At 37.0% G+C, this 21,515-nt stretch overlaps 1 protein-coding gene across 1 annotated transcript in view; it reads left to right on the plus strand.

The window, feature by feature from the left end:
* The window catches only part of LOC138706556 (hatching enzyme 1.2-like), a 43,767-nt gene that overhangs the window by 19,021 nt on the left and 3,231 nt on the right, over positions 1-21,515 (plus strand). The window contains exons 2-6 of the mRNA XM_069836027.1: positions 6,227-6,382; positions 10,394-10,494; positions 13,227-13,323; positions 16,681-16,810; positions 20,753-20,949. Coding sequence (XP_069692128.1) covers positions 6,280-6,382; positions 10,394-10,494; positions 13,227-13,323; positions 16,681-16,810; positions 20,753-20,949 — 628 coding nt within the window. The 5' untranslated portion in view covers positions 6,227-6,279. The remainder of the gene's footprint in view (positions 1-6,226; positions 6,383-10,393; positions 10,495-13,226; positions 13,324-16,680; positions 16,811-20,752; positions 20,950-21,515) is intronic.

Below are 21,515 nucleotides of genomic sequence, written 5' to 3' on the forward strand. Positions count from 1 at the left end.
TGCCAATGTAGAAACATATGGCGATACCCGCAAGGCATGTACAAACCAAAGAAAGACTTTTAAAGGCTCGCCCTCCAGTCACATCAAACTCTCAATGCATCATCTTCGCGACTACAAGAGCAACCGGTTGTGGTGTGTCCACTAAAGTAAACAGTTGGGAGGGTCCAGAGTCGGCTGGCTGCAATCCAAGGGTCAAGATACTGGACGCCGACTGTAGGGGAAACATACACCCACCCGTATTCAGTGCGACCCTCTGGACTGAGCACCTATCACACGTTACACCGCGGCGACGTGACACGCGTGAGGATTCGCACTCCACTCCACTTCAACGTCTGTGAGTACCTACGTATATCATCTTACGAGTATATGTGGCTATTTTAATTAAATTTTACGATGACCGTAAATTTATACTTTAATTATTTCAAATCTGCCCATGTGTTTAAGATGTTTGGGCGCCATCATTCCATCATTCTCTGTTATCAATATTGTGGTTCATAGTCGTAGACCCCAGCTACTGGGTTATAGGGATTGCATTACGAATATTGTATATCGCAAATTATGCACAGTTGTAGCCACTACTGGGTTATACGAATTGAACTAATGTACATTGTATGTAGCACATTTTGCACAGCTCTAGCAACTACTGGGGTTTACGGATTGCACTACTGTACATTGTATTTAGCACATTTTGCACTGTTCTAGTCACTACTGGGTTAAATAAGGATTGTACTAGTCTACATTGTATGACGCGCATTTTGCACAGTTCTAGTCACTACTGGGTTATAAGGATTGTACTAGTATACATTATATTTCGCACATTTTGTACAGTTCTAGTCACTACTGGGTTATAAGGATTGTACTAGTCTACATTGTATGTCGCGCATTTTGCATAGTTCTAGTCACTACTGGGTTATAAGGATTGTACTAGTCTACATTGTATGTCGCGCATTTTGCATAGTTCTAGTCACTACTGGGTAATAGAAATTGCATTACTGTACATTATATGTCGCACATTTTGCATAGTTGTAGTCACTACTGGGTTATAAGGACTGTACTAATGTAAGCTTACATTGTATGTCGCACATTTTGCATAGTTGTAGTCACTACTGGGTTAAATAAGGATTGTACTAGTCTACATTGTATGTCGTGCATTTTGCATAGTTCTAGTCACTACTGGGTAATAGAAATTGCATTACTGTACATTATATGTCGCACATTTTGCATAGTTGTAGTCACTACTGGGTTATAAGGACTGTACTAATGTAAGCTTACATTATATGTCGCACATTTTGCATAGTTCTAGTCACTACTGGGTTAAATAAGGATTGTACTAGTCTACATTGTATGTCGCGCATTTTGCACAGTTCTAGTCACTACTGGGTTATAAGGATTGTACTAGTATACATTATATTTCGCACATTTTGTACAGTTCTAGTCACTACTGGGTTATAAGAATTGTACTAGTCTACATTGTATGTCGCGCATTTTGCATAGTTCTAGTCACTACTGGGTAATAGAAATTGCATTACTGTACATTATATGTCGCACATTTTGCATAGTTGTAGTCACTACTGGGTTATAAGGACTGTACTAATGTAAGCTTACATTGTATGTCGCACATTTTGCATAGTTGTAGTCACTACTGGGTTATAAGGATTGCACTAATGTAAGCTTACATTGTATGTCGCACATTTTGCATAGTTCTAGTCACTACTGGGTTATAAGGATTGTACTAATGTAAGCTTACATTGTATGTCGCACATTTTGCATACTTGTAGTCACTACTGGGTTATAAGGATTGTACTAATGTAAGCTTACATTGTATGTCGCACATTTTGCATAGTTGTAGTCACTATTGTACTAATGTAAGCTTACATTGTATGTCGCACATTTTGCATACTTGTAGTCACTACTGGGTTATAAGGATTGTACTAATGTAAGCTTACATTGTATGTCGCACATTTTGCATAGTTCTAGTCACTACTGGGTTATAAGGATTGTACTAATGTAAGCTTACATTGTATGTCGCACATTTTGCATACTTGTAGTCACTACTGGGTTATAAGGATTGTACTAATGTAAGCTTACATTGTATGTCGCACATTTTGCATAGTTGTAGTCACTATTGTACTAATGTAAGCTTACATTGTATGTCGCACATTTTGCATAGTTGTAGTCACTACTGGGTTATAAGGATTGTACTAATGTAAGCTTACATTGTATGTCGCACATTTTGCATAGTTCTAGTCACTACTGGGTTATAAGGATTGTACTAATGTAAGCTTACATTGTATGTCGCACATTTTGCATACTTGTAGTCACTACTGGGTTATAAGGATTGTACTAATGTAAGCTTACATTGTATGTCGCACATTTTGCATAGTTGTAGTCACTATTGTACTAATGTAAGCTTACATTGTATGTCGCACATTTTGCATAGTTGTAGTCACTACTGGGTTATAAAGATTGTACTAATGCAGCCGTGGCGAAAATGTAATCGTGCGCCGAGTCACTGTGTAACCTACAACGTGCATAGCACCTATGGAGGGAGGCGGACACCCGAAGGGGAAGTGAAGGAACTGTCTGACTTTAACGGATTTTCATTTTCCTTACGTCAAGCACTTAAATTTAATTTTATACAGTATAAGGTTACAAACTAATGTTTAGTACGTGTAACGAAGAAAGAAATGAACAAGAAAACATAGGACAAATTATCACAATCTGAAGTTAACTGTCTTCAGAATGTCTCTGCGACAGAGTTTCAAAATCAGGAATTATGTCACTTACTGCCAGTCGTAGTTCATCACGAATGTATTTGTGTATCAGCCATAATCTAAATTAGGTTTTTACTATTTTCATTGTTGAAAATAATTTTTCACAAACGTTAGTTGTGGCTTCAATAGAGCAAGCGAAAGAACGAAGCTTCAGATATTTATTATTTTGGCAAAGATTTGAAAAGTTCAACATTTGTCAAGTCCTTACATCTAGCTTTCATTGTAACATTACAATTGTAAATCTGTGAGTTTAAATTGAAGACCTAACCGCATTATTCGTACATCTGCTGAAAAAGGATCAAAATAATAATAATAATAATAATAATAATAATAATAATAATAATAACACTTAACCTTTTAATGTTTCATCAGTAACATGTAGTATAAAGCCGTTTTATGTTATACAACCGTTTTCCTCGTAATACTTGTGAACAAATCATACATTTAATATTCTCACCATATTGGGAGCAAAAAAATGCGTCTTCCCATCCTACTTGAAACTTTCGTTTCTGTAGAGGTACATGGTTTCGAGAGAGACATTGCGACGATACGCCACTTGCAGGTCAGAGACAAATACAAATGGAACGGAGTTTGACTCCATTGAGTGAGAGAGTGGGGGTTGGCGGAGCAAGAGACATGCACAGCTATCATTGCGAGCCACAATGTGCTCGTGAGTTACATTTTCGCCACGGCTGTACTAATGTAAGCTTACATTGTATGTCGCACATTTTGCACAGTTCATGAAGAAAACGTTGCTTGTTGCGGGAGCAATACTATACTTTTCTCTTATGAAAAGCATATTAGAGATCCTACTAAAACTGTAATTAAAACAATATAGCAACAGCAAAATGTTGACACGATACCAGTGACGAAGCTCTAAGAGGAGTTTGAGGCTTAGCCTACCCAAAAAATATGAGTTATTCCTAGTTAGATCTATAATGCTGGGTTGCAAGAAACCTGTTCCATAAATTGCTATTCTCTCGTTAAGTAACGGACCTTTAAACTACTCCAGTCTTTAAAGTATAGGTCGTTGCAAATGTGATATTTAACGATCTGTTAGCTATTCCATCTTTAAACGGAAAAGAATCAAAACGACAGAGCCATCGTAGCCGGCGCAAATAATTCTCTTACTATACGAGCGTGTCGCTATGGTAATTTTGTGTTTTCGGATAGTCATTGTTTTCAAACTTTGCATGCAGAAGACACTGACCCGGGCCAACATGCAATGATTCTTGGTATAGATTGATAGAGAAGTAACCCTTCCTGATTCAGTACATCTCATTCAAGTGTCCACTAGGACTTTGAATTTTCATATGACTACAGTCTATGCACCAATAACGTTGGGAAAATTGCAAATTGAGAAGAAATCCTGTTTTACTGTTTGTACAGAATTTCTTTAAGGCATAGTAATGTATTGTTCTCTAATTCTCATCTCTCTTCTCTCATAGTTTGTTATATTGTTAAATGGCTATTATTATTATTATTATTATTATTATTATTATTATTATTATTATTATTATTAATTTGGTATTCCCAAGAAACTAGTTCGATTAATTAAAATGTGTCTCAGTGAAACGTACAGCAGAGTTCGTATAGGTCAATTTCTGTCAGATGCATTTCCAATTCACTGTGGGCTAAAGCAAGGAGATGCACTATCACCTTTACTTTTTAACTTTGCTCTAGAGTATGCCATTAGGAAAGTCCAGGATAACAGAGAGGGTTTGGAATTGAACGGGTTACATCAGCTACTTGTCTATGCGGATGATGTGAATATGTTAGGAGAAAATCCACAAATGATTAGGGAAAACACGAGGATTTTACTGGAAGCAAGTAAAGAAATAGGTTTGGAAGTAAATCCTGAAAAGACAAAGTATATGATTGTGTCTCGTGACGGGAATATTGTGCGAAATGGCAATATAAAAATTGGAAATTTTTCTTTCGAAGAGGTGGAGAAGTTTAAATATCTTGGAGCAATAGTAACAAATATAAATGATACTCGGGAGGAAATTAAACACAGAATAAATATGGGAAATGCCTGTTATTATTCGGTTGAGAAGCTTTTATCATCCAGTCTGCTGCCAAAAAATCTGAAAGTTAGCATTTATAAACAATTATATTACCGGCTGTTCTTTATGGTTGTGAAACTTGGACTCTCACGTTGAGAGAGGAACATAGGTTAAGGGTGTTTGAGAATAAGGTTCTCAGGAAAATATTTGGGGCTAAGCGGGATGAAGTTACAGGAGAATGGAGAAAGTTACACAACACAGAACTGCACGCATTGTGTTCTTCACCTGACATAATTAGGAACATTAAATCCAGACGTTTGAGATGTTCTGGGCATGTAGCACGTATGGGCGAATCCAGAAATGCATATAGAGTGTTAGTTGGGAGGCCGGAGGGAAAAAGACCTTTCGGGAGGCCGAGACGTAAATGGCAAGATAATATTAAAATGGATTTGAGGGAGGTGGGATATGATGATAGAGAATGGATTAATCTTGCTCAGGATAGGGACCAATGGCGGGCTTATATGAGGGCGGCAATGAAGCTCCGGATTCCTTAAGATCCAGTAAGTAAAGTATTATTATTATTATTATTATTACGAGTACGTTGACATTCTTAACTCTTAATAATAATTTTTAATCACATATCTTAATGTTTGTCCTCGGGTTTAGTCCACGTGGATTAGACAAGTAGGTGTCATTTAATAATGGAAGCAGCTTATTGGTTGCAATATTGAAATTGAGGCGAGTGATTGGAACGGCGACATAAGAAATTGAAAACAATAATGCAATTAAATTTCAAAGATCTGCCGAATGTTATGCACGAGGCCGCTCAAAGACCTGCCGAATGTTAACCATGAGAGCGCGGCGATAATACACTCATAGCATAACGAATCTCCAACAATGAACAGCTGATGCGTTACTACTCAAGTGCGCCGGCGCGAAATATTGAGATTAGGACACATGTTTATATGACATTTTTTGCTCAGAATGTCTTCGGAAATAAGCTCCGTAAGTGGCGGTAAATCCTCGTGAATCACTCTGTATTTCACAACATACAATTATCTTACTATGGAAGCTGTGTAATCTGAAATTCTTTCGTGAAATACTTCAGGTCAGCGTTTCCGCACAGTCTAGTATATACAGTCACGAAGCTTAATAGTAAATATGCATCCATAGATAGTTGCTAACCACTAGGATCGCTACTACCTCCTCATTACAGACAATGCGAAATAGTACCGGCACAGTGTATTGTTCCTAGCATCCTCACAACTCAAGCTTCGTGACTGTATATACTAGACTGTGGTTTCCGATTATTGCCCTACATACGCACCTCTCTATCGGTGCATTTTTCTTTTCCTACTAACTTTAGCTACCTCAATTCAAAGAATTATAATTCTGAGGCATGGACTGTAGCTATTATAAGCTGAGGGTCAAACATTTTTGTTTCAGTAACTTGACTCCAACCATACCGAGCTGACCAACTTCTCTGCAGGAAGCAAGCCATGCATTGCCTGGTACTAATGTCTGCGATTTTGGCGATCCCGAGTGACGCCCGCAGCATTCCCGACGTCCCAGCGGTTCTGCATCCACCCGTTCCAGAAGAAGGTGAGTGCCAAATGAAATATCGCAGTTACAGGTACGCGTACGAGCGAATATGATTGCGTGGAGCACGGAGTTCTTATTCCGAAATAAAATATTTTGTCAAATGTCAACTCAATCTTTACCTTCCTATTTCACGATGTAAAAGTATTTTTTTCTGGAAAAAGAAATGCGACAAAGTTGTTGGTATGTCGATTTCCCGCGATTAATGCGCGCTATCTAGTATAAGGGAGTTTGCTTCTTATTACTTGCAATTGAGTGTTTTTTTGCAGTACATTGTAATGCCTAGGAATGGGCTATTCCATATGAAATCGATCAGTAAAAAACTCGCATTTTTTTAATACTCTAATTTTTTCCCTATTTATACAAGGTGCTGAGGACAGTGCATTTGCAAAAATATACTATCGAAAGTCAAACGGTTTTTGTATTGTTGAGCGACAAATTTAGCGTATTTTAGAAAAACAAGCCTCTTTCAGCGCTCAGAACTCTGGAGCCGTTTACTGCAGAACATTGAACGGGAGCTCATTTTGAAGCTGACATTTGATAGGTTATGTTAAGAAGTAATCCTTATTTTTATTGTATACAGAGAGACAGATAATCTGATTTTACTTACTTTTAGGCTTTTTGCCCATTTGTAAAAATGTAAAAAAAATATTGAGGAAAAACCTTGCATTATTAAGAGGGATTCGGCATTGTTTTCTCTAGTGGCTCGGTAATAAGTTTCGAGGGTATTAAATAAATTATTTTCACACGCCTAGACTTGAACGACGCAGTACCGCATGCACTGACCGAGAGCTGAAGATAAGCGAGCGTTGGGCGTCATTTTACTCCTGTGTTTATGAAAACCTGTGATCAAGCTAGCCCAGCTATGCGCTACTAGACGAAACAGCACGTGTTTGTCTCCTGGCCTTGGTTGTCTCGGCTAGCTCCTGCCTCACAGTCAGCTGGTTAGTTCACGCGCGTACTATTTATTTTCTTTATTTGATATTTTCAATACTTTCTTATCAACAGTGCACCAGTAAAAAAATACGTGTTTATTTGTGTTTTCAATGCGGAATCTAACCATATATTTTAAAAATATTTTTTCGTGGGCAAAGGCGTCTTAATGAAGAAAAATCTAAATTTCTTCATTTCCATAAAAAGTAAGAAAAACTGTTTACATGTCAATATAAACTTTAATTTCTCAGCATCAAAATAAACCATGATTTTGATCATTGGGTGAAAGGGTTTCGGAGCCACAACAGTTTAAAGTTGCTAATTTTATGAAAATACGATAAATTTAAATATTTTTAATTTAAACACTATGAAGTTCTGATGCCTCAAACTTTGCACAAAGCATCGTATCATAGTTGTCTACGGACAGAAAAAGTTTCATTGTATTCAAAAATTGCAAGGTCAATTTTCTCTATATTTCGGTCGATTTGAGATGGAATAGCCCGAATTGAGAAATAGCCTAGTTACCCGAACACTGACTGCCTGTCCTCTGGATTCTAGTGCTTACAGCGCTACCCAGTCGATGTGAGATTCGCGAATTTCTTCTTCTTCTTCTTCGTTCTCTTTCTTGGCCTCGGGTTCAATTCAATGATCCCATGTAGCCAGCTAAATTCTCTAATGTAAAATTGTATTCTCTTATGTACTGAATAAATAGCACCGAAGTACCGCACCGACCGGTGACTAACTATTTAAAAAAAAACATGAATGAGTTGTGGATGATAAACGATGACAGTGAACACGCCTGCACTTCACGGAGACAGACCGATGACTCATTCGCGAATTTAAATCCTTCGGAAGAATAGAAAAGTCACGGCCCGTGAGATAGGTGTGCGACATGTAAGAGAAGATTCCATCTAAACTTTGCAAGTCATTTCTCTAACACACGTCTCTGCAGGACATTGGAAACCCGTACAACTTTCAAGACTTCACCCGGCCTGTTTTTTAATTATCACAGATGATAGAAGAAATTAGAGGAAGGTGAAATGATAAAGGTATACTGGAGTAGGTATCCGGAGAAAAACCTTTTACAAGTTTGTTTTATTCACCACGGATTCCATCACGACCTGGCCGGGGATCAAACCTGGGCAGCGCTTGAGCCACAGAGCCGCTTCTCACCAGACGTTTAATAAATAATAATAATAATGGTTTATTTTAACTGGCAGAGATAAATGGTAGAATGAAAAATTAAAAATGTCTGCCATATAAATTAAGTATATTTTCTTATACAGAGTTGCGCATATAAAAGTAGTCCGTGTAAGTATAGAGTAAATACAGAAGGAAAATACGGAAGCGAAGTGCTGAAAAGGACTCACCTTTTATTGATGTTGAAAGTGGCTCTCTGCAGCATCAATACACAGCTGTGCACGTCTAATCATGTTTAGATACACCAGCATTTTGTGCAGATCCCGTAGCATGCCACATTTTAACCAAACCCTATATTGCTCTCTTTGGCAGTTCTTGTACCTGAAATTTCGCGGGTTTCCTTAATCCAACCTGTTCTTACATATACTTCCACAATTTCTACTCTTTCTTGTATCGAATAAGTCATTTTGCAAATGAGAAGAGACACGTTAATTCAACTGATGACTAATGAATTACTGGCAGGAAGAAAGCCAAGAATCGATTATTGCATAAAATTGTCCATTGTTAACTGTTTATTCATTTCGTTATTATTGACGCGATTTACTTATCCTCCGGACCCTTTACATCTGGAGGTTACGTACATTTGTTGTTTTATATTTGTTTTTACATATTGACATTTAGAACCTTCTACATCCGAATGTTTTATCAAATTTTATTGTTTTGAAATGCGCCATATAATTTGTCTTTGTGTTCTTTTTATTATTTTATCGAATCTTTTTAAACACTACCGAGGGTCTGATAACTCCCCATTTGTATGATTTTTTTTACGAATCACCTTGTTAATACTGCATTTGTGTACTTCGATTTTAATGTGACATCGTTTTTTAGTTCGTGTTAGCATTCACTATGTTGTATTGTTTGTGTTGTTTTTTAAGTATTTTAGATAAGGGTGCAAATAGCCATAGTAGCTGACACGCCCTTTTTAAACCTGACTAACTAACTAATGAAATGAAATGCAGGCCAGAAGGTAATGTATCATTTATTTCCAATCTTTAACAATTTTGTAATATCACATAAAACAGTTCTGTGATTCAGAGGAACTTTGTTAACAAAATAAAGGAACATTTGCAACATAAAATTTGATACCTAAGGTATAACCACAGTCTAGTAGCTTAGTCTACTATATACAGTCACGAAGCTTGAGTTTTGAGGGTGCTAGAAACAATAGACTGTGATGGTACTATTTTGCATTGCCTGTAATGAGGCGATATTAGCGATCCTAGTGGTGAGCAACTAGCTAATGTTTGCCTATTTACTACGTACTGTATATACTTCGCGACTGTATATACTAGACTGTGCTAGTATATAGTCACGAAGCTCAATACGTAGTAAATATGCATTCATAGATAGTTGCTAACCACTAAGATCGCTAATATTGCCTCATTACAGACAATGCGAAATAATACCCGCACATGTCTATTGTTTCTAGCACCCTCACAACTCAAGTTTTGTGACTGTATATATTAGACTGTGGTATAACAAGAGTTTGTAATACCTGCAAGTCATCCATTTCTCTTTATTCAATGCCAGGCGCAACTAATCAATACGAACATATGAAGACTTTGTCATATCCTAATTTGTTTCCTACAATTTATAATGCTAAGATGTCATAAATTGTTGTATCCAACTCGTGGATAATCTTATTATGACACTCGTGAAAATTGTCGCACGAACGATAGTGAGTGCGTTGATGCTGACGCGCCCTTCAGATTTCACTATCATCATCATAGTGAGTGCGATTCACTCGTGCCATAATCATCAAGATTATCCACTTGTTGCATAAATATTTCCTCACACTTCTCAAACTCAAGTATTTGATAAGATGTGAAGACACTATTGTGGGAAATTATATCCTTAATTGAGCGACATTATATTTTGCAGCAAGGCTGACATTGGAAGACGCAAAATTCCTCGAAGAAATGGGTCAGGATCCCGAGGTAACACCAGGATTGTTCCAAGGAGACTTGGCTCTTACTGACGAGGTAAATAGTAAATGTTTTTAAATTTATGCAGGTCTTAAGTAAAAAATTGCACCTGCAGGGTTTGTTGTCGAAAATATTAAACACAATAAACTTATATATAATAATGTGCTCATTTGACAGTTTACGGAAATACCATACAGCTTCTCAAGTAGGTTCATGTATAGTTTGAAACTGGGGGTGTTGGTCAACATATACACAGCTTTCAAGCGAAGATGTCCCCCACTACCATGAAAACTGGTTGGCAGGCAGAAATGTTGCAAGTCCCGGCGAGACGTTTCTCGCTAGTTACGACAGATTTCTACAGCTCTAAAGTCAATATTCAGTGCGTCTTTGTTGTGCACGTTTGTGTTGTGATGTACAGTATAGAACAACGCACTTTTATATGTAAGACTTCGTGAAATATACATGGAGAACGTGTTGCCATAAATTCAGACGTCGTTTCCCCGATGGTCCTGTGCCAAATAAGGAAACAATATACAGACTTGTAAAGAAATGTAACGAGACAGGCTCTGTTCAAAATAAGAAGCGTCGAGTGAATAAACGGGTCTTAACTGAGGAAACATTACATGAAATAAGTTTTCGATTAGAACGAAGCCCTCAGAAATCTCTGCGCAGATGAACTCAGATAGCAGAGGTGTCAAAACACCACTAAATTGTTGAAGTTAAAATTATACAAAACCCGTATAGTGCATGAAATAAGTGAAAATAATAATAATAATAATGAGAACTAAGCAAAATATGCATGAAGCTACAATCACTCGCTTCAAAATCGTGTCAGAGAGACTGATCTTCGTGTGCACCACATAGCATGATACCTATCACAACTATACGGCCGTCCTCGACGTCAGCATGCGATAGGTGCGACGCTGCATGACGCTCTTGGAAACGATTTTAATCGTGTGAACGCAGTTTTAAAGTTTTTATCAAGTACAGGTCTTAGCAACGTCATTTAATTTTTATTGGCCCCTAGACTAGGGGATACACTATCCTCATTTTATGTATTAATATTTCAAGTCACCAGACTTTTTACATCTCGTGACGATTTTAGTAACTGACTTCCTTGTGATATATATATAATGTACCTTCCGGTTTTAACACCGAGATTTTAATTTATGGTCCACACCTGTGGAGTAGCGGTCACCGCGTCTGGCTGCGAAACCAGGTGGCCCGGGTTCGAATCCCGGTCGGGGCAAGTTACCTGGTTGAGGTTTTTTCCGGGGTTTTCCGTCAACCCAATACGAGCAAATGCTGGGTAACTTTCGCTGCTGGACCCTGGACTCATTTCACTGGCATTATCACCTTCATATCATTCAGACGCTAAATAACCTAGATGTTGATACAGCGTCGTAAAATAACCCAATAAAATACAAAAAAAAAAAAATAAAATTTTAATTTATGTTGCTTTTATGTATACCAGTTTTAAATTGAGTTATTGCACTAACTCTTTCACATGGGCGCAAATAGCCATAGATGCTGATGCACCCTTTAAACTCCATTAATAATAATAATAATAATAATAATAATAATAATAATAATCTATCACAACTCTTCAGGCATAGTTCACAAATGCAGTCTTCTGCCAGCAGGTGGAAAGTCTTTGTCCTACATAACTTGTGATGGAATCCATGAACCGCTTAGCGGGTCATCGTGTGTCTCAGCTCGTAGCCCGCGGCCATCCACTCTTGTGATCATCGCGTCTGTGGTGTAGAAGTCACTCCAGATTTCCATTCTTTTTCCTTTTAGTTCTGTCACTGTCTCTTCGTATGTCTGTGTGGATGGTAGCTGCAGCTGCAGTCGCAGTTCCTCTAAGTAGAATGGCTCCCTTGCCAGCTCATATGTAAGTCACGATGGTGTATTTTGATATGCACAGGACTCTTTTGAGGTACTTTGCCTTTACTGCTTCGATTGCCTTGAGGTTGCTTCTATTTAAGTGTTCTCATATGAATGCTATACTTGTTTTTTTTAAAGATGGGACATGACAGGAGCGTTGCGATCGGAAAAACAACTGAATGTCACATAGCGTGGTAGGCCTGTTGCTATGGTAGCAACAGTTGAGTTGCCAAACTTACAGTTCGCACATGGCGAGTGCTTAATAGCTCTCTTGGCGACATTTATTGTGCACACAATGTTAGCATTGGTACGTTTCGTTTTTGATTCTCTGTCGATTTTTGTATTGTTTTCTTACCTTCACGTTAATTGTCAATGAATGTTTTAACGTCAGCCATCTTAATGACAATTGCCACCTTCCATCAGTTGGCAGCGTGGTAGTCCATATTGGCAACATGGCACTGTAGTTCCAAGCTTGACCACTTAACTGTCATGTCCCATCTTTAAAAAAAAAAACAAGTATACACTGATATCTGTCCCAGATATAACTACAGAAAGTGTCTGGAAATGTGCTGAAGCCACGTCAAGCATGCTTGAATGCCGTAGGTCACCATTTGCAGCAATCATTACAATAAGATAAGCCTTTTATTTCAGTATTACGAGTTTTATTTTGCCGCAAATTACAGTCATCGTTTGGCAGGAAATGAGCGACCCATATAGCATGTGAAGGCCACGTGACCACCAGTGATGAGTGGACATCTTGATATACATCTTTTACAGGGAGAGGAGTGAATATTTTTTGTTATTGAAACTGTTATATGCTGTCTAAAGGTGGATAGTTTCTATTAAAAAATTTAAAGGAACTGGTTAAAATAACCAAACAATGAATTTATTTATTGCTTCAGATGTACGACTATTGGAGAGTCGGGATCCGATGGGATGTGATGCCAAGCCGCATGTGGCCAAACGGAACCGTGCCATATGTTATCAGCGCTTTGTATGGTGAGTGTACAACAGTAGAAAATCCCATGTGTAGCTTTTTCCTAAAGACATCACATATCCAGTATTTTTTGTTATGAAAAGATCGCAATGAGAGTTTACTCTGCGCACTATACAAAACCCGTAAATCTGTAGGCTATTCTTAGCTTAGTAAACGAAGTTTTAAATAGATTTACATTATTAATAGGGGATTAGCTTCTTGAAAGCACGCACATTTCTGGTTCTTTAGTTTTCTCTGGTTCTGGAATTCTCCATTATTTCCTTTGCCTTTGGAAATGAAATATACTCAAATCTGTCTATAGCGATATTTAGGGGAACAAAGAAAAATATTGCAAATCAAGCTTTCAGGTATAATTCCCTGTAAAGTTAATTTGAATAATTTCGAGGGAAAAATTGTTCCGGGGCAGGGTATCGAACCCGGGACCTTTGGTTAAACGTACCAATGCTCTCCCAACTGAGCTACCCGGGAACTCTACCCGACACCGATCCAATTTTTTCCTCTATATCCATAGACCTCAAAGTGGGCTGACAACTGTCAAGCAAGCAACATTGAGTGCACACTAACTCTGTGTGACTTAAATTGTGGTTTTCTGTTACGTTAAATTGTTCAAATCAACTTTACAGGGAGTTATACCTGAAAGCTTGATTTGCATAATACACGTCACTGTACGTAACAGAAAACCACAATTTAAGTCACACAGAGTTAGTGTGCACTCAATGTTGGTTGCTTGACGGTTGTCAGCCCACTTTGAGGTCTGTGGATATAGAGGGAAAAATTGGATCGATGTCGGGTAGAGTTCCCAGGTAGCTAGTTGGGAGAGCATTGGTACATTTAACCAAAGGTCCCAGGTTCGATACCCGGCCCCGGAACAATTTTTCCCTCGAAATTATTCAAATTAACTTTACAGGGAGTTATACCTGAAAGCTTGATTTGCATAATACACGTCACTGTTCGTTAACAGAAAACCACAATTTAAGTCACACAGAGTTAGTGTGCACTCAATGTTGGTTGCTTGACGGTTGTCAGCCCACTTTGAGGTCTGTGGATATAGAGGGAAAAATTGGATCGGTGTCGGGTAGAGTTCCCAGGTAGCTAGTTGGGAGAGCATTGGTACATTTAACCAAAGGTCCCAGGTTCGATACCCGGCCCCGGAACAATTTTTCCCTCGAAATTATTCAAAGAAAAATATTGTTATAAGGAGGGTTTTAAAAATAAGAGTTAAATTGGTAAGAGACTTACTTGGTGTGTATATTACGGTACTAAGTGTTAAAATTTTCAATGAAACCCTCTTAATATGCTGCCCATTGTACTGTCCTACATTTATTGAAAGAACTCGCTTATGTCAGTTTTTTTCAGAGCTCTCTTCACGGAAATTGACATACATAAAGACCTTATTAAATCCAAAGACACTAAATATGCAGTGGTCAGTTAAACTGATATTTCCATCAAGTAAGATCACATACCGGTACCTTACTGTACCGCTTAGCGACAAACATTTCATTTTACCAGGCTTTATCATAGTAGAGAGAGAATATACTAACTGGGGACCATTAAAGTGTATCGTTCACTAGAGATATGTCGCAATAGAGGGTATCGTTATATCAGGAGAATTTATACATTGAAGAAATACATTTTATGCCGGGAACTATATTTTTAATCACAATAGAGGGGTTTATCGTTATAACGATAATCGTTATACAGAGATTTGACTGTATAGAAATAATAGGGCCATTCAAAGGTTAGAACACTTTTGAAATGGTTCAACTAAAAGTAAATTAAACAAACTCTTTCATTCATAAAATGATTAAATTTCACTTGACAACACTCGTTTTATTTCATGGAATGTTTAGTTGTATATGTAACCTAAAAAAGCTACAAAAACTATTCTTGTGTCGGTTATTGAATTTATTGCGCAAATTAATTACCATAAGAACCATTATGTCGACCAGTCACTGGCAACTTAGTCGACAAGAAACAAGGAACCAGGGGACCAAATGAGACCAAACTGGACGACTCAAAAGTTGTCAGTATCATAGACACCTGCAAGCAGAATGGATGTTGAGATTGCCATAATAAAAAAGAGTCTTAAAAATAAGGAAAAGAGAAAATATTGGGTGCATATTTTATTGCAAGAATGCCATAAGAGAGGAAATTTTACTGTTTGTCAACGACAAAGGAAATGTAATCTTCATCTTACGATGCTTGGATGACGTATATACGTCCTTTGATGTGACATATTAATGAATTAAATACTATTATAGTCACAATCATGCCATGGCATGAAAGAAAAATTTCACCATCTCGAGCGGGAATCGAACCTGCGACTCCTGTTCTCCGGTAAGGCGATCTACGCCAAAGGCTCGGAATTATCCTTTCATACTGGCGACTCTGTTATAGAGTACTGTCCATAGCGTCTGTATAGTCACAATCATGCCATGGTATGAAAGAAAAATTTCACAACCTCGAGCGGGAATCGAACCTGCGACTTCCTGTTCTCCGGTCAGGCGCTCTACCACTCTACCACTGAGTTGCCAGACGCTATGGACAGTACTCTATAACAGAGTTGCCAGTATGAAAGGATAATTCCGAGCCTTTGGTGTGAGACGAACTCGATAGCTCAGTGGTAGAGCGCCTGACCGGAGAACAGGAAGTCGCAGGTTCGATTCCTGCTCGAGGTTGTGAAATTTTTCTTTCATACCATGGCATGATTGTGACTATAATAGTATTTAATTCACAAAGAAAATCTTGAAATAAATGTTTGAGCTTTGTCGTAATGTCTGTAAAATCATTAAATCTTATGACCTGTTGAATTAAATGAGATCATTGTTAACTGGCAGTGATGTGGCTATGAAACTTTGCATTTCTGATGAAGAAAAATTACTTCTTCATTCATTCATGTAGTTTTGTGCCGAAGGACAGGTCTTTCACTGCAAACTGAGCATTCTCCAGTCTTTCCTATTTTCTCCCTCCTCCTTAGTCTACACATACGATCCATGTATCTTAATGTTACCTATCATCTGCTACCAAATTATTTTCCCGTTCACCATTCCTTCCAGTGCATCCTTCAGTAGACAGTTTCTTCTCAGTGACTCAGCCAAGGTCTGCAGCCAGACACTCTTCAAGAAACTTTAGGGTGAAAGTTTTAGTACAAAACTGAGATGTGTTAATTTTGCTCTCTGTGTATTCCCCCCCCCCCCCCCGCTTACTTTATACAAATACGAAAGTTTGGAACATAACTGATCTGCTTTTTACTAACAAAGGTTGGGATCTTAGCGGTAAATGGACTTTTCTGACGTTATTTGCTAATACAGAAAGAATTTTTTTCCTCAGCCTATCTCTGTTTGTTTTGTATGTTGCAGACACATCCGACTATGTCACAATTTATAAGGCTATCGCAAATCTCAACTTCATGACGTGTGTGAGGTTTGTACCATGGAATGGGAAGGACAAAGACTTTCTGCTCATCTGGCCAGTCAAGCAACCCAGAGGGTAAAGTACTACACTTTGCGTGTCTTGGTGACAACTCAGACATTTCTATAAAATCAAGCAGAATAAAATCAAAGTACTGTACCAGTATTTGTTTTATATCTGAGTTGCCAGACATAATTGCAAAATCTAATATCTCATCAAAGATAGCAAATAGTATTCCAACTACAGTATTATTGAAGGCCTGTGTTAATATCTTCTTGCTCGATTTTGCAAAAAGAATATATTGGTTTTGATACAAAAGATTCTTCTTAATAAATCATTAATGTGCATTCTCAGGTGAAGTAAAGCATAATGTAAATGATGTTCCAAGAGCAATGCAAATGCAATCCTTGTCAGAGTTCTAAGCTTACGTCAGTAGAATAAAATATTTGAACAGGTATTTTAAAAACTAATATAATTAGATATGAATTCAATTCGAGTGTACCATACTTAATTTCTTTACATTTAAGGAACAGTGGAAGCCAAAAATAGTTTTTACATAAACTTTATATATATATATATATATATATATATATATATATATATATATGACCCTTTGTGCGAAAAGGAAATTTTACAGGAGAACAAAATAACGAATTTGCGGTGTAAAAACTACATTTCTATGTTTTGACATCTTGCGCTACCTGTAGGCTTTTTTACATAATAAACTAGGACGTAGTTTTACACAGTGCTTCTTAAATACCTAAATCTTTCTTATAGTTGCTAAGAAAACAAATGAAAACTGTAATTTGCATTTTTCTCGAAAAGTACATAATGTAATATCAACATTCAATAAGTAATATATTAAGAACTGTAGCACTTTGAACCATGAATTTTTTTTAAATACTCAGTATTTCATCGTCTTTTTGAAACCACAACCTACGTGGGAAGCCTCAGCCAGAGTGTGATCTATGCCATGTTCCACTTGCCGTGGAACATTTTTTATTACGGTGTAGAAAATACGACCTGTCCGTCGGCAGTATGGAATTCGGCTGACTCTATGTGACGCTCTTGGAAATGATTTTAATTGTACAAATGCAGTTCTGAGAATTTTATCGAATACAGGACTTGACAGGGTGATGTAGTTTTTTTTTAATGACCCGTTTTACTTATCCTCCGGACTCTTTATATCCGGAGGTTACATTTCTTAGTATATGATTTTAACAAACTTGACATTCGGACCTTCGTTTTAACCGTGACAATGAATTTTAGTTCTTTTAAGCATTTTGGTTATTGTATTGTGTTTGTGTTTAGTGAAAGATTTTAGATAAGGGCGCAAATAGCCATAGTAGCTGACGCGCCCTTTTTAAACCCCGCTAACTAACTAACTGAAACCACAAAAAAAAAAAAAATGAAAAATTCGACATTAGGTTCCATTTCCTGTGACTAGTCACATATCGATACAATGTAGTTATAATGCCTACACTATGCCTACTTAACCAGCTCTGGATGGGTAGGATGAACATAAAAATGAATGCGAACATTTTGAAAGGTGTGGGGAAGAAAAATGATAAGACAACCCCATTAAAGAAAGTATTAAAACATTTTTTCTATAGGCCTACATCCAGGAACGTTCGTCTGTCACTGTTACATGTCCTTGATCTTTAGTCTCCCATCTCTTCAAAGAAAAGCTTGGCAATTGTGAAACTACCCCTGAAGCCACATCAGTGACTGTTCACTGTGCAAAGGGACTTCATGAATCTCGTTTGGAGGAGTACAAGTCCAAACACAATACCGTAACTCTGTTCATCCAAGAGTAAGCAAAAATCACGCTTCATAACTCCGTAGAATACAATAGTTCAAGGCCAGGAGTGATCAACTTTTACACTTGCCTTGCAAGGAATTGAGGGATGAAGTCGACATGTTGATATGCATCATATGACATTAACTACTGCACGTAGTCTACCGAATTCGGTACTCCTAAGGTCAATATTTTTCCGTCTAGACCAGGTTAAGTAGACGCAGTTTAATTTATAATCACCTCGCATAGCCTGTATGTATCTATGTGTCTGTCAGAATATATTTGTTTGTGAAAATGATAACATTGGTGATTCTATAATAATAATAATAATAATAATAATAATAATAATAATAATAATAATATCTTTTCTTGTATACTTATAAGATGGGGATTAAATGATACCTTGGAAGATCTGGATTTCGCTGGTGATATCTATTTGCTCTCCCATAGTTTTGGTGATATGCAGAATAAAGTTAATACTTTATTAGAAGTAATAAAAGGGGCTCATATGAAAATAAACGTAAAGAAAACTAAAAAAATGAGATTAAATAGTAAAAAGACAGATAAAGTTATAATAAATAATAATAACATTGATACTGTTCAAGAATTTAAATATTTGGGTAGCATAATTGACAAGGATGGTGGAGCCTTTGAGGATGTAAAGAACCGAATAAAAAATGCAAATAGTGCATTTGTCCAGTTGTACCCAATATGGAAATCATATATTATATCTAGATCTACAAAAATTAAAATCTTTAACAGTAATGTGAAATCAGTCTTATTATATGGCTGTGAGACATGGAAAACAAGTAAAATTATACAAAATAAACTGCAAACATTTGTTAATAGATGTTTACGAAGAATTTTAAAAATTAGATGGCCAGATATAATCACAAACTCAGAACTATGGAAGATAACAAATCAGAAAGAAATCACAATAGAAATCAAAAGACGAAAGTGGAATTGGATAGGGCACACAATCAGGAAAGAAGATGGAGAAAGAATGGCTTTGGATTGGAACCCCCAGTGTAGTAGAACAAGAGAAAGGCCAAAAAATACATGGAAGAGAACAGTTTTGGAGGAAATTGCTAGGGAAGGGAAAACATGGAGCGAAGTGAAGAAGTTGGCTACAAATAGGGTCCGATGGAGGCACTTTGTGAATGCCCTAAGCTCCTCATGAGGAGATACAGGAGTTTGATTGATTGATTGATTGATTGATTGATTGATTGATTGATTGATTGATTGATTGATTGATTCTTGTATACTGGGCTGCAAAAGAAATGTCGATACAAAATTATATAGTTTTCCGAGGACTTTAGCAAACATAGCAAGGTGGAAATATACTTTCCTGAAATTAATTTTTTAAAGCATTTAAATACGACTTTTATAAATGTTAGCGTTATTATTTAATATGAATTGATTTTAAATTATTTATGTACTTTTATTTTACAACATGAATAAGAGTAGACCTACTACATGAAAATAGTGAAACTGCAGTTTACATGATATTCCACACCCTTTCTTATTATCTCTGGATGCTGTTATTGTTACAGTCGATATAATACTGCCAGTTACGTTTCATATTGTATTAACAAAAAAGTGTATCAATTTGATTATAAATACAGATACAGAACTGAAAATTGAATCTAATTGAAACATTTAACTACACATTTCTCCCTTGCATGGAATAAAAACTCTTTAGAAAATTCAGGCCAGTTCACATGTGTTTCATACATACAGCGAGTCTTCATAACACAATATTTCAAATCGATAGTGATTTCGGCTCGGCATTTCTTTTGCAGCCCAGTGTTAGGTACACTTACTTTAATATTTACGGCAAGCATATCGAGGGTTCAATATCGTGTTGATATTAAATCAGAAACACAAAAATCAAATTCACTTTTAAAAATGTAAAATAAATGTAACAAAGGTAGACAATAATAATAATAATAATAATAATGAATTATTTAAAAAATGCAAAATAACGAATAACCAAGTAAATCCCTTAAAAATAAGAACCAATAAATTCTATTGTTAGGTGTCTTGTTTTGTTTCACAACACTTTATATTTTAAAATATCTGTAATGACAATAGCCGATAGAGATTGATGGTGAAAAAGAAGTAGTGAGAGGAACACAATTGTCCAGCACACAGTTCCTGTACTAGGGACCTAACTGTGCTCCTTTTGTGACTGAACTACTACTGAACGACTCATACTCTAGATGCTGGTCATACGTGGGACGATTTGGGGGTGCTCAGATAGTGTCGCTGCAGCCTCCAGACGAGAAGAGCCCCAACTGCCTTGGAGGCGAGGGCCGTGCCATGCACGAACTCATGCATGCACTCGGCATCTTCCACGAGCAGTCCAGGGCCGACAGGGACCAGTTCGTCGAGATTAAGTTCGAGAATATCATACCAGGTGAGACTTATATTTCCACTTGAAATTCGAATTCATAGAGGATGCAATTTCACTTTCAGTTATCTGCAGAAACATTAATAATAATAATAGTTCTATATGAAACATGAATATCTGGAATTGTATACTCATATCTTTTTCCTCAAAGATCAATTTGTAATAGTGGTTGTCAACAGATATGAACGTTCATGGGACCAAATATGATCGAAAGAACTGGACTTTTAACACGACTTACTTTGAAACATAAATAAAGCCACAGTTCCATTCCCTATATATTCATTTTCTGTATGACGAGAACAAGTTTAAGAGGGTACATACACCTTCGAGAGTCAAAAATATTAATTTGCCTTATACCGGGTGAACAATCCTTCATGTGCTTGCATTTTCATGGCTTACAACTAGTCGGCAGAACCAGCTGCTAAGCCAGTTAGCTATAAATTCCCCATTTCAATCATGCTGAAGATATATGAAAGGAATTATAGTTGTATGAAGTGCTAAATTACTGACCTTCATTTTTTCAACAGAGAGAACAAGGAATTTAAGTCGTATAAAGTGCTTAATCATTGACT

Source organism: Periplaneta americana, chromosome 1 (genome assembly GCF_040183065.1).
Source record: "Periplaneta americana isolate PAMFEO1 chromosome 1, P.americana_PAMFEO1_priV1, whole genome shotgun sequence".
NCBI lineage: Eukaryota > Metazoa > Arthropoda > Insecta > Blattodea > Blattidae > Periplaneta > Periplaneta americana.